The following is a 13,497-nucleotide window of genomic DNA, read 5'->3' on the forward strand; positions in this document are numbered from 1 at the left end:
AAGCTATTGCTTTCATACTTGCAACACTTACTAACTATCATAAGGGGACTGTGCAGGCAAAGTTATGTTACTCTGACTGGCATTTTGACAGAATTATGTGCCCTTTTTATACTTAGAAAATTGAAAATTTGGTAAAGTTTTGTGTTTAGGTCTACTTTATTCCTAAAGTATCAAAACTATTGCTTTCATAACTTGCAACACTTACTAACTATCTTAAGGGGTCTGTGCAGGAAAAGTTGCATAACTCTGGTTGTCATTTTTTTTCTTTTTTTTATTCTTTTTTTTTAAAGATCATCTAATAAATGACTTCACCCTCACACTTTACCCCCCGCCCCCCCCCCCCCCCCAATTTTTTGTTTAAACATGGTTAAACAAAACAAAAATATTTTTTTATTATTTTATTTTTCAAATGCCGTCCAACCATCCCACCCAAGAAATTATTATTTTTTGCATTTTTTCCCTTATTTTTGGAAGATAATGTAATAAATGACCACACACCAACACTATACACCCCTCTCCACCCCACCCTCCCTCCTTTGTGATTGAAGTATTGAGATAGGTCCCTTCACCTTTAAAAGAAAAAAAGATGAGCGGTCTGCACCCGCAAGGCGGTGCTCTTGTTTTTACATTGTCAGCACTCCCAACCCCTAATCAGGATATAATAAAAAGCATTTATAGTTTATACATCTATATTCCAATTTGTATGGAGCTGTAACCTGAAAAAATAAAAAGAACAACTCTTGTTAAACCAATCGAACAGGGAGGGCTTAAACTCACTGATATTTCTGCTCTTATACATGGAAATAAGGCCACTTGGGTTAAATGATTAACTAACATGAACTATGCAGGGCAGTTGAAAATTTTCTATCAAAACTAACTCAATAAATGTGGTGGAAATCTTTTATTTGAATTCTCACTTCATTAAAAACATATTGTTTCAAACTTTAAAAATGTATTTCTCAGAGATGTCATTTCTTCTTGGAACACGATTACATCAAATGAAAGAGCAGAACATGTAAATAAAACGATTATATGGAATAACTCAACAATAGAAAATATCCAATATAACTTGTTTAGTTATCTAAACTGGTTTAATAGGAGTATAAAGATTTTAGAACATATACTAGTACCGGTATATGACTTTAGGTAATAAAACTTGTATACATTAGGAGCTTTTAAAACCCTTTATGAATTACCCTCAACAGACTTTCTTAAATATTACACACTCATCCAAAGTATCCCGATAGCTTACAAACAACAACTATCTGAAATGGAATTCTTCAACTTTAATATTAATACATTACTTCAAAATGTACAAAAAAGAAAAAAAAAGGGTGTAAATACTTGTATAAATCTACAACAAACCATAGACGAAAATAAAACCAAACAAGACAGTCAATGGGAACAAATTTTTTCGGCGTTAGCTGTATTAAGCCAGCTTTTCACCCTGACTTGACCTTTGTAAGTGTCCAATAATATTCAAATAAAATTTCCCGCGGCTAGGTACGAATGAATACACTTCATTTATTTCATTGGCTGATTTGAGTATAACACCAGAATATTGGAAACATATCCGCGTCTTTGTAACACTGTTTTACTGCATGAAACAATTTTATCTCTAATGAAAAGGCTCAATAGATAGAACAGTTTTACAATCAATTTTCGACATAAATACAGTTTGCGCGTTCACCTTTTATTTTCAGAGAATTACCAGCGCAAAAGCGTTTATACTAAAGGCTATATTCTCATATTTAGAACTTACTTGCATTGCATTTCAACCCGCGAGGTTTCGGGTCAATTCGCGGCCAGAGTGTGAAAGTCATAGTTTATATACAGTTTATCACCGGAGTTCGCAGAAGGGGTTGCGATCTTTTCATTGAAGGAAAAAATTGGAATCTATGCTATTTTTGTCTGATGGAGTAAATAGTTTGTTTAGTCGCTTTGTCGATATATCAATATTTTAGGCACAGCTGTTGCCTTGGTCGTGTACAGTTGGCGTAAACAAGCCGTCGTTTCAGCAGCAGAATTGTTACCTAACTTTAATGCATTGCATTCCAATCCGCAAGGTATCAAGGTCAGTTTGCGGTCAGTTGCAGAAATCTTTATATAAACGCCGTCTCGTAAACTTTGTGCACTTGAAGTCTGTTTTGATCAGAAAGATACTAAATAAAGATATTCGGCGATATAATTGTGGTAGGTCAATCATCGATTTTTAATATGTTTTCAACATTTGCATGATAAGGACCAATTTTGATAAAATTAATTAGAAATATTTATCCATTTAGACCAGTTTATTAAGCATGAGCACAATAATTCACTATACTATAATTATGCAATTAAATAAGATTCGAGTATTGCCGGCTGACCTATATGCACTCGTTTATTTTCATGTTTCTTGTGTTTTTCTATTCTGTAAATATAGATATCTGAGTAATAATATCACATAAAGCAAAATAAGCCACGAAATCTGGCGCAACACCCCGTAATTGATTTGCTTGTGATGTAGCTAAGAATTGCGCAGAAAAAAGGCATCCGCTACTTTTTATCTCATAGAGATAACTTTTGATCGTTCATAAACATCGACCACAATCAACGCCGTATATCTTTTTTAAAGATATTTCTTGTTTATAATGTCCTTATATGAACATAATTTATTATTGACTGGAAACATGCTTATTTGACACCATTTAAAGCCACCACAGATTATAATTTACAGAATTTCCAATACAAGGCTCTCCAGTGCATTTTACCCACTAATGCATATTTGTATAAATGTAACTTAATAGCTTCAAGCCTGTGCACTTTTTGTGCATGTTGCAAGTAAACAATTATACGTGTTTTATATGAATGTAATTGTGTACAACCATAATGACCGGAGCTAACATTGTTTTTAAACAGCAAAAAAATACAAATTGATCTATATGTAAATGATATTTTATTTGGAACCACAAAAGGAGGCACTAAGAATCGAGTAATTAACTATATATAATTATTTTGATGAAGTCTTACATATTCACTTCCTCCCCACATACATGTGGCAGCCACAGTAGAAGTTTTCAAAACCCTTACTCATGTGGCCGTCATTGTCCCCCTTATCCACCTGTAAGCACTTACAATGTAAATAATTTTTAACTAACACCCAACTGAGCACCTTTTGTACAGTTTTCAACCCATAACCAATAGGCGCCTGCACATTATCTTCTATTTAGAAGGAGTGCTGTATCAGAAGAAGAAGACCTGAATCAAAGGCATACTGTGGCGTTACAACTCATAACATATATTCATTCTCTGATTCATAGATAGATAGATAGATAGATAGATTTATTTCAGAAATAGCATACATACACACAATGCATTGAAACAACATGTACATAAAACAATAGGAAGTAAAAAAACAATCATAATTGAAAGGTAAATGCATAGAATGCACTATGGCATGCACACTAACGCCAAGGATTACACAAAAAAGAGCAATATCCCTTATTTCCATTGTGGTCCTTGTTGTTGGTGGCATGACATAGAGAGGCACTAGAAATATATGAATACTATCACCCTTCTGCTGTTGGTATGTATCTCTTTGATCATTGTTCATAATAATTGACAATTATTTATTTTAAATAAGTAAGAAACTTAAATAAATAAAAGTAGCGTGTTTGTTCTTTATATTAAGGTAGCGCACCCCTAATGATTTCCCGCAATTTCTTCGAAGGTTGAAGAGCCTAATATTAGGTGCTGAAGCCTAGTGGTTAAGGCGATAGACTAGAAATCTTTTGGGATATTCCCGCGTAGGTTCGAATCCTGCCGACGACGTATACTTTTTGCGACGCGTTTTATTTCTTTTCTAAAGTAATTTGATTTTATATGGCATATAAGCTATGTTTATTGTTAAATATGTTGCAATTTTTATAACGTTCTTCAATTATTGAAATTAAAACAATGTTATGGCTAAATTGGGTGATTTACTGCTGAAAATACGAACCATGCATGTTGCGTTTTTGTGTGTGTTTTTTTCAAAAAGTAAACGGTAAATCTGTCTATTTCTTGGTATTTTTGCTGTATATAGTGTGTCTATAAAAACTAAGCTCAAAATATTACTTAAATGATACTATTTTGAATTTTATGACACTTTGTTTTTAACCAACCCAATGTGTACTTGCCTGAAAACACTTACATTTCATGGGGCTCTTCCATAGATAACAAGTTATAAAAAATAAATGTCTGTAAAAGAAAACTGTTTTCATCTTGTTTAAACTATAAACACCTTTACTGCATCTGTACACACCAACTGCATGCCTATATTTGGAAATCTGGATGAATTATGGCACTTTCATAAACCCCAGTGTGGCTCAATTGGTAATTGTCGGCTCGGGTACTACTTACATGTACCCCGGGTACTCTTAAGTATACTTACATGTACCCCGGGTACGGTAAATATACTTAATCGTACCCGGGAAATTTAACGCTGAATCGGTCGTTGTCGGCTATTTTTTGGAATTAATTATACTTACATATATGTCAGTTTTCTGTAAAATGGCATCTATATTATCGAAACTCATACTCAAAAAGCATGTTAATGCAGATTTTTTAAAAAGAGAAGTTTTATTTAAGATAATCGGTAGCGTGTTTTACGACATCGGATTTGGGGCGGAAATACTTGGGTACAGTCTAATATCGACCGGGTACGATTAAGTATATTTACCGTACCCGGGGTACATGTAAGTATACTTAAGAGTACCCGGGGTACATGTAAGTAGTACCCGAGCCGACAATGACCAATCGAGCCCCAGTGTGCACATAAACTTGACAAAAGCCGAGTGTGGGGTAGGTTTTGAAAAAATCTTTATATTTTAAAAAGCATGGAAAGACTACCTAAAAATTTGAATGTAGTTCAGTGAAATGATGCTGATTAAGAAAAAAATAGATTAGATTATATTTGGATTGGTGCCTATTACGGGTGTGCTACCTTAAATAATCATTTTTGATAAATGGATCTACACAATTTATAGAAAATTTGGTGTCATGCAAAATTGTTAAAAAATGTCCCTTTAAAGTAATTGGGTCACTTTGTTTTAATACAAGTGATAACAAACTCGCAGTGTTTTATGGTGTATAAGAAAATCAATCCAGATCTGTAACACTTTTCTGATACTCGTCCTACTGTCGACAACTGCCCTCAGTGATACAATTGTTTGGTACATTGTAACCTCTGCAGCAAACCGGATGCACTGATGATGGGTTTTCTCAAAACAGTTTAAATGAAATAAGGACGTAAGAATAAAAGAACATACAATTCATATTCGCATACAGATATTGTGAATTGGAAAAGCTGCCACATAACTTTAAATTGTTTTAATATTTATAAATTTATCTTAATTATAATCTTATACTTATCGGTGTGTTTTCATATAGATATTAGAATTTTATAGTCATCGTCGGACATGACACGACCCCTTTGATATAGAAAACTCAGACCCCAATATGGCTGCACTGGAAGAAGGGTTTCAATATGGTCTCTCTTCAAATTCGATTTCTTCAACAAACAAATCAGTGGTTCAAGTGAAACTTACAGATACATCTTTACGAATATTCGAGGAATATGTAAGAGGAAAGGTATGGGTGATATATTCTTTGCTTCGTGACTTAAATTTATCGTAAAACGAGTTGCCAGTGAAAAGTTGCTCACACTGCATATTTTCTTGACGAAAAATAACGTTTTACCAAATTTGGTATTACGAATATCAGTTGATAAGTTTTGACATTTTTAGTTAAACGTATTATTAGTAATAGTTAGTCAATAATTTTGTCATAATCATGTATAATAACGTATTTCAATTTTTAGTATTGGCCATATGTTCATCAACTTTATTGTCTGTCTCAATTCTAACTTCTAAGTAATCATGTTTCAAGTTCAACAGTATTCATACCAGTGGTTTGTGAAGCAATGTCATGATTGAACTGTACTTATATGAAATATATTTTTGGAATAATGTTTTCAGTTTTAAGTCTAACATATGAGTAATAAATTTGCATTCAAACTTGTTTCGATATTGTTGATGGGACTTCACACAGTACAGTATACAGGGGGGCTTGCGTATACAGGAGCTTACCGCGTTTTTAAGTGAGAATGTTGTTGCAAAACTTCAAAGATGGCATCGTTTTAGTGTTTTTCGTGAAGGAGTAGCGGATATTTTCACCCAGTAAGCCAGCGTCTACGGTAAGCCAGTTTATATTTATATTTCTTTTGAATGAATAAGCCCTTTCGGCTCCATGGTGTTTGTGCTCACCTCGGTTTTTTGTTTCAATACCATAGACGTCGGAATAAAAAAGTTATTGAAGCAAAACTGTCGACAAATTTGTTGTTTAATTTCTTGACCTTCGAGATGTTGGATGTTCGAATATCATTTTCTCTCACAATAAACAGTATTTGTACATGTTAAGGCCATCTTTAAAAATTCTTTTGTTTGGCATAACCCGACCGACCCACTAAAATTGGCCGGACTGAATTTTTTTTTGTTACTTTTTTTTGCTCGCCGAAAATTCTTTCCGCTTAATTTTTCCTTTCCACTTGTTATCCTTTTCGGTTATTTGCGTCATTTAAATGAATGCTCTTTCAAGGATATCTAGAATTTATTTGACATATGCATATGCGATTAACTAAACTTTAAATACAATTAAACCGCTCCTGTTTTTCTCGTAAGCCTTTAATTAAAATAGGCTGCTGTCGTTCAGGATAGTTCGGGAGTAAAAAAACAAATTAATTATCACCGTTCAATTCAATTCGGCAATCGGCAGAGATGTGTAATATTATCGCTATACAACTAATTATTTAATTATCACTCTTTAATTCAGATGGGTAAATATTCGGTAGAAAGATAAAAAGTGGTCAGCTTCAGGGAATAATATAGAATTTACTATCTATGGGTCCCTGACCTCGCAGATTTTAGACCAATAAGTCCCAGGCCAAAATTAATGAGTCCACCTTGAAAAAGAATGGGTCCCAAATTTTGAAAGATACCAAGTAGTGAAGAAAATGAGTCTAAATCACACTAGCTCAAATACTATATTTTGCAATAAACTTTTAATAATCTCAAAAACATGTTGAAACCAAAAAAGCAAAGTCAGGGTCATCACTATCTTGTTTGCCTTCACATAGGCTATAAAATCATCTGTTACATGAATGTAACCTGTTACAACATTTCAACTTGATTCAAATCGATGATATTATTATTAATAACATCCGAATTGCGAGCTTGATAATATTATTGTTAACGTCCGAATTGCGAGCTGTTGGCCTACCATTATTAAAGTTTAGAGTTGTTTGTTTTGGATTAATCTTCAACACCTTATTTCGGAGGCATTTTTTCTGTATTATTTATGACTAAGTTACAAAAAGTTAAAGCAGGTTTTTCGCCCAGGGACTCTAAAAAATATCAGAACACACTCTATTTTAATGGTCGATTCTAATTGGTTTGTATTATACAGCAGCAGCTCGACTAGAGCCAATCAAAAGACTTGTTGCAGTCTTCAAGCCTCATTTGGTTAAACTCAGCGTTCATCGCTACACTTTAGACTCATACCCAAGATGGTTCGTACTTATCGTGATTCCCGTATGCGTTAACGGATTCGTTTCAGCAATGCGTCTGAGTGGACGCACATATTTTAAAACTAAGCGTCTATTTCGATATTTGTGCGTCATAGACGCGGGACGCACATGTAGATTATTCCCTGCAGCTTAGAAATATTTATTGACGGGTATTGTCACGTTTTTGTTTCATTTGCTTATCTCTTAATACGACTTTCCAACCGGTCGCTATTTTGGAGGCAGACAGCGATATTAAATGTGTATTTAAATTATACAACATCTGCGCATGAATAACCCAATATTATCCAATACATTGTAGCTCCACCCGTCCTCACGTTTCATTCGACAACGTCATGTCATGTGTAAGCAAGCTCAATGCTGATTGGCCAGCTACCATATGCACTTCATTAACAATAAGGTCAAGCAATGTCTAATCTGGTACAGACCGGGTTTCCTTAACTGTTTGTATTGCGAATACTTTCATTGAAACAAAGAGACAAATATAGAAAACCAGTCCGGATTAAAATGGCGGATGTTTTCAACGAAATTTTACTAGATTTTTGCAATTTAGATTTTTCTTGAGCCAAATTCTCAATATTTTCGCAAATGACTCGAATAGCGAACGACAGCGCGAGCATTGCGAACGTGTTATTATTGGAATAAATGCTCACTATTACAGCGCTTGCGCTGTCGTTTGCCAAAGCAAAAGTATAGCGAATTGGGCTCAAGAAAAATATAATTTGCGAATATGCTTAAATCTCGTTAAATTTCATTGAAAACATCTGCCATTTTAATTCGGAGTGTTTTTTTATAACTATTTTTCTCTTTGTTTCCATGAACAATTTGAAGCGCATATGGTAGCTGGCCAATCAACATCGAGTTCGGGTATCGGGTAATATTGGGTCATTTATGCGCAGATAATGGAATACACAGTTGATATTGTCGTCTGCCTACAATATAACGACCGATGGCAAAAGTCGTTTAAAAAATAAGCAAATGAAAAGAAGCGTAACACTCAATAAATTATTTTTAAGCTGATTACTTTACAAATTTCTACCGACTATCAATCTGAATTAAAGGATGATAATTAAATAATTAGAGACATGTCGAAGATGTTGCACCTTTCTGTTCTTGATTGAAATTAAAATGTTATACTAGTAATTACTTTGTTGTTTTTTACTCACTATTGTAAAGTAATATGTCAACCAAATAGTATATTAATTACGTATTTGCTAGCTTACTTGTTTTCATTTGAACATTTTATTTCATGTCTTTTTCAGATAAAGTATTTTTCGTCGATTATATTATATTTTCGAAGTTCTTTATAGAAAAAATAGACATACGAATACACGTGCAATGATACGGACGGTGCAGAAAAATCTTTACCAGAGGCGGAAGACTTGGAGCTTTATTTGATAATTACCTTTCAGTTTGGTATATGTCTGAGTTCAATGTCAGAAAAAAATACAAAAAAAAAATCCCTACCTACCTACCCACCCAAATTTACCTGGGTCGGGTTATGCCAAACAAACAATTTTTTAAGGATGGCCTTACAGTAAAATATAACATAAATCACGATTATTTTATTATCTCGACGCGTTTTTATGTATATTAATTCATTTGATGCCGAATTATAACAGTTTAACCCCCCTTTTTGGAACTAAACTTTCTTTTAAGCACATTTTGGGACCTGACTTCCAAATGATAAACAGCTCTTTCCTATGTAAGAAGGTTTTATGCGAAATAACTTTCTTGAATGAATTATGCATTGGTGCGAGTGTTTTGGAAATCATTTTCACTTGAGGAAATCAAGTTATCTTTTTTTTTAATTGTTATATTATTTATTTTTATTATTGTATGTTTTATCGCGTACTTAACGCTTACATTTGGTGCGTGTAAAATACAAGACATTTGACGGTATTATTAACACAGTGTAATCCTTACCTGTTTATTTTAACACATATGGACATACTTATGTTTAAATATGCATCAAACGGAATACTATGCCTACTAAACGGAATACAATGCTTACTATTTCCAGATATCAAGACGCCAGTTATATATGTCGAGGGTGCCAAGATTAAAAAAGACGGCGTAACAAAGTGTGTACCGCTCTAGAAAGCGAAAGGTACATGAAAACCCACCAATCAAACAAAAAAGATTACGTCGAAGTACCACGCCAAACAATCACATGTACGTGCAATATAAGTGTAATGAAAAACAGAAAAGAGTAAAGCCGTTTCGATACTAGTATAAGGTTGCTGTAACCAAATACTGCCATTGTTGCGATTCGGAATACATGAAGCAATTTGGAATACCTTACACCTGCTCAGAAGATGCATATCGGTGGATCTTTTTTTTAATGAAAACTTAAATATTAATTGTTTATTTAATACAATGACATTTGACACGTTTTACCATAAAGATACTGATACATGTATGTGACTTTGATGTGACAAATTTTGGACGACCTTCTTTTAAACCAGTTCTGAGTTGGTCACTATATTATAATCGCAAAAAGTGAATTTGTAGTGGATAGAAAGATTTGTGCAAATGTAATACACGATATGATTTCAGTAGAAGTGATCAATATATACATGTATTTTTTTCTCTTTTATACATATGTGAATATATATTATTTAAGACTGTTGTATTGAGGGAATAAAGTATTGGTTCACATAGAAAGATTATTTCCTTTTTTCCTAACATTGCCGTCTAATCGTAAGTTAATATGTCAAATGCATAAGGAATTCATTCCGACCCAATTTTTTTTTTTATCATGTATGTAAGTGCTGAATACAATTGAAAATGTATGCAGAGATATCGTTGGAAGAAATGACGTAACACAGATAATGGTTTATTTTCATAAAAAAGTGAGGAACTAGCATGACATATACGGAACAAAACGTGTAATTAAGTAGCACTCATAGCAATTAAATGTCAGACTTGTCTATGTAGAAATAATAAAATAAAACAAACAAAAAAACACATAATACATCAGCTGTACATTTTTTGTTTGGTTCGTTTGTTTTATTTGCTGTTTTAGTCCGGCTGTGTTTAAGGACTCTCTCATGCATATTCTACATTTAAACTCATGTGGTCCATGAATGGGGAATGGTATCCCAGTCCTCCACTAATGTTAAATTCCTAATTACATAATTTTATACTGCAACGAAAGATGCACTTATAATCGCCCTTTAACCTTCGTCATCTGAAAAGACAGTAAAAGAATGGTTTAAGAAAATTTCATATCAGAATAAGGTCGACACGTCATAAAATACATTTAATTAATAATTTATTACTGAAAAGGCTGATAAACATTCTATTAGCTCGTACATCAGCCACCCCACAACCCATCTTCTTTAAAATCGGTGAATTTATTCAGTTGGTCGGCAGGTTTTGTGTACAACATTTTTATAATCTACAGTAAAATGATTAAGAAAACCCTTATATTGCACCACATAAAATGCTATAAAACCATAATATTGAAGTACAAATATAAACTTTATTATAGATGGGTAGGTATTTCGTGTCAATCTTTTTCACATATGAAAGAGCTGTTGGTCATTTGGAAGTCATGTTATGCTGCTTAAAGTACATATGGATGCATAACTTAATTTAGATTAAGCAAAATAAAACACTAGGTATTTGCCAAGATTCATAAGAGTCAAATATATACGAGAAGCAAGAGCGTAATCGTGCGCAGCGAGACTTGCTCATATAGAATTGAACCACTCATGGCTTTTTTTCGAAATAATTTCATGTCTCCGAACTAATATGCAATACGCCCGTTGTTTTTTTATATGCAGATTAATGCTCCGTTTATGATTCATAACTAATGAACGCCTCAATATTTTCAAAAATTAACACCAGATTAATGTTCGTCGACATTTTTTCATACAGATTTGATATAATTTTATAGAGTTGAACAAAAAAATACATTAAGCCCTGTTTTCCTGGCACACGCGCTGGACATACACCTTCAAAAAACCGCTATACAAATTCCAGTACTTGTGCACTTAATAGATTGTAAACAATGACGGTTGCAATCGGTACGTGGGAATTTTCTGGTAACCAAGAGCGACGTCAACGTTCATGAAGCATTTCATTCATAAATGTATATATGCGTCGGGTGTCGAAACCAGCATCACCGGATGTAAAATCTATTTTGACCTGCATATTATCCGCTGCTGTGTGCACCCGCCAATTAGTTTAAAATGGATTCCGAATCGGTAAGTAGTTAACATAACATCAGGACATAATATCCCTTCCAAAAAGGGCGATATGCTGCTTAATAGTACATGTATATTGCAAAAACGTGAGCTCCCCACGTATAATGTCGCAGTTTATAACAATACAAGTTATGTTTCATCTTTTGTAATGTAGCTCAAGGTTTCGTATCTTTGAAAAGTATGAAAGAGATATACATTTAAACAGAGGAAACATTCTTTAAAACATTCATATAAATGGTAAATTCAATCACGACAGAAAGTGCGTGTATTTGGAATATGGCAAGCGGTTCGACACATAATCCCAAGAAACTAGGTTTCTCTGAGAACCTAGGTTTTCACAGAACCTAGGTTTTCAGGATTACGCGTCGGACGGCGTAAACTTGCTCGTTTAGTACACATATAATTCAGGGCGCAGGAACAATTGGGTTCACATATGATTACACACGGGCTGGACAGAATGAAAACACGCCGTTAAGAACTTTATTTTTGCAGATATCTCAAGTTATTGAAATATGTTTGCAAAGTCTTTAGCGCATAAGTTTTTCTTACAGTGTTGCCGATATCTTACGATTGAATAATACATTATTACACATAATCAATAGAGATAAAACTTGTATTTTATACCATAATGATTGCTTCCTACATGTAGGTCACAGACATACTTAAAAAAGAAAACTGTACCGTACAGTCGTTTGAGGCCCGAACAAGGGAACTGAATATTTGAAACTCATTTAATGCTGTAACAATGTATTATGTAACGATTGATCTGAATTTTTAGTCTCAAAATAATATTTACAATTAAAGATGTATTTCATAAACAGTTCAATTTTTTATTAACGTGTTCAGACCAATGTCGACCGATTACTTTACTAATTTCATTCCTCAAGAACACCCATGCACGGAAACATGAACAAGAGGCGGTCACCGACGGCTAATGCCTGTTGTCACAAATATTCAACAGATAAGTTTCGTAGAATATTACTGAGCATTGTCTGAACATTGTTCAGAAAATACTCTTTGGGAGAAACATTCACGGTTTCACGCCTATTTCTATTCATTTTACACATATGCCGACAGCGTGTACCAAACAATGGGAGACAACTGGAGGTTAATTATGGCAAGCGGTTCGCCGCATAATCCCAAGAAACTAGGTTTCTCATGAGAACCTAGGTTCTCATGAGAACCTAAGTTCTCATGAGAACCTAGGTTTATGAAATCCCAAGAAACCAGGTTTTTTCACGAGAACCTAGGTTCTCATGAGAACCTAGGTTCTCATGAGAACCAAGGTTTATGAAATCCCAAGAAACCAGGTTTCTCATGAGATCCTAGGTTCTCATTTGAAAACCTTGGTTTACGCTTGAGAACCTAGGTTCTCATGAGAAACTAGGCTTTTCATGAGAACCTAGGTTCTCATAGACACATTGAGCTTAGGTTCTCATGAGAACCTAGGTTCTCATGAGAACCTAGGTTCTCATTCTGAGAACTTAAGTTCTCGTTTGTTATTCTAGGTTTTCACAAGAACCTAGGTTCTCATTTGAAAACCAAGGTTCTCATAAGAACCTAGGTTCTCATTTGAAAACCTAGGTTCTCATGAGAACCTAGGTTCTCATTCTGAGAACCTAGGTTCTCATGAGAAACCTAGTTTCTTGGGATTATGCGTTGAACCGCTTGCCATATAAACAT

General features: G+C 34.0%; 1 protein-coding gene across 3 annotated transcripts in view; it reads left to right on the top strand.

The window, feature by feature from the left end:
* Positions 1 to 5,312: 5,312 nt before the first annotated feature.
* LOC127875959 (RNA polymerase II elongation factor ELL2-like) overlaps positions 5,313 to 13,497 on the top strand; it is a 65,506-nt gene continuing 57,321 nt past the window's right edge. For all 3 annotated transcript variants that reach the window (XR_008047527.1, XR_008047528.1, XM_052420738.1), the window contains exon 1: positions 5,313 to 5,610. Coding sequence is in view for 1 of the 3 variants with exons in the window: in XM_052420738.1 (XP_052276698.1) it covers positions 5,479 to 5,610 (132 nt within the window). In the remaining 2 variants the exon portion in view is untranslated. The remainder of the gene's footprint in view (positions 5,611 to 13,497) is intronic.

This window comes from Dreissena polymorpha, chromosome 4 (assembly GCF_020536995.1).
Source record: "Dreissena polymorpha isolate Duluth1 chromosome 4, UMN_Dpol_1.0, whole genome shotgun sequence".
Taxonomy (NCBI): Eukaryota; Metazoa; Mollusca; class Bivalvia; order Myida; family Dreissenidae; genus Dreissena; species Dreissena polymorpha.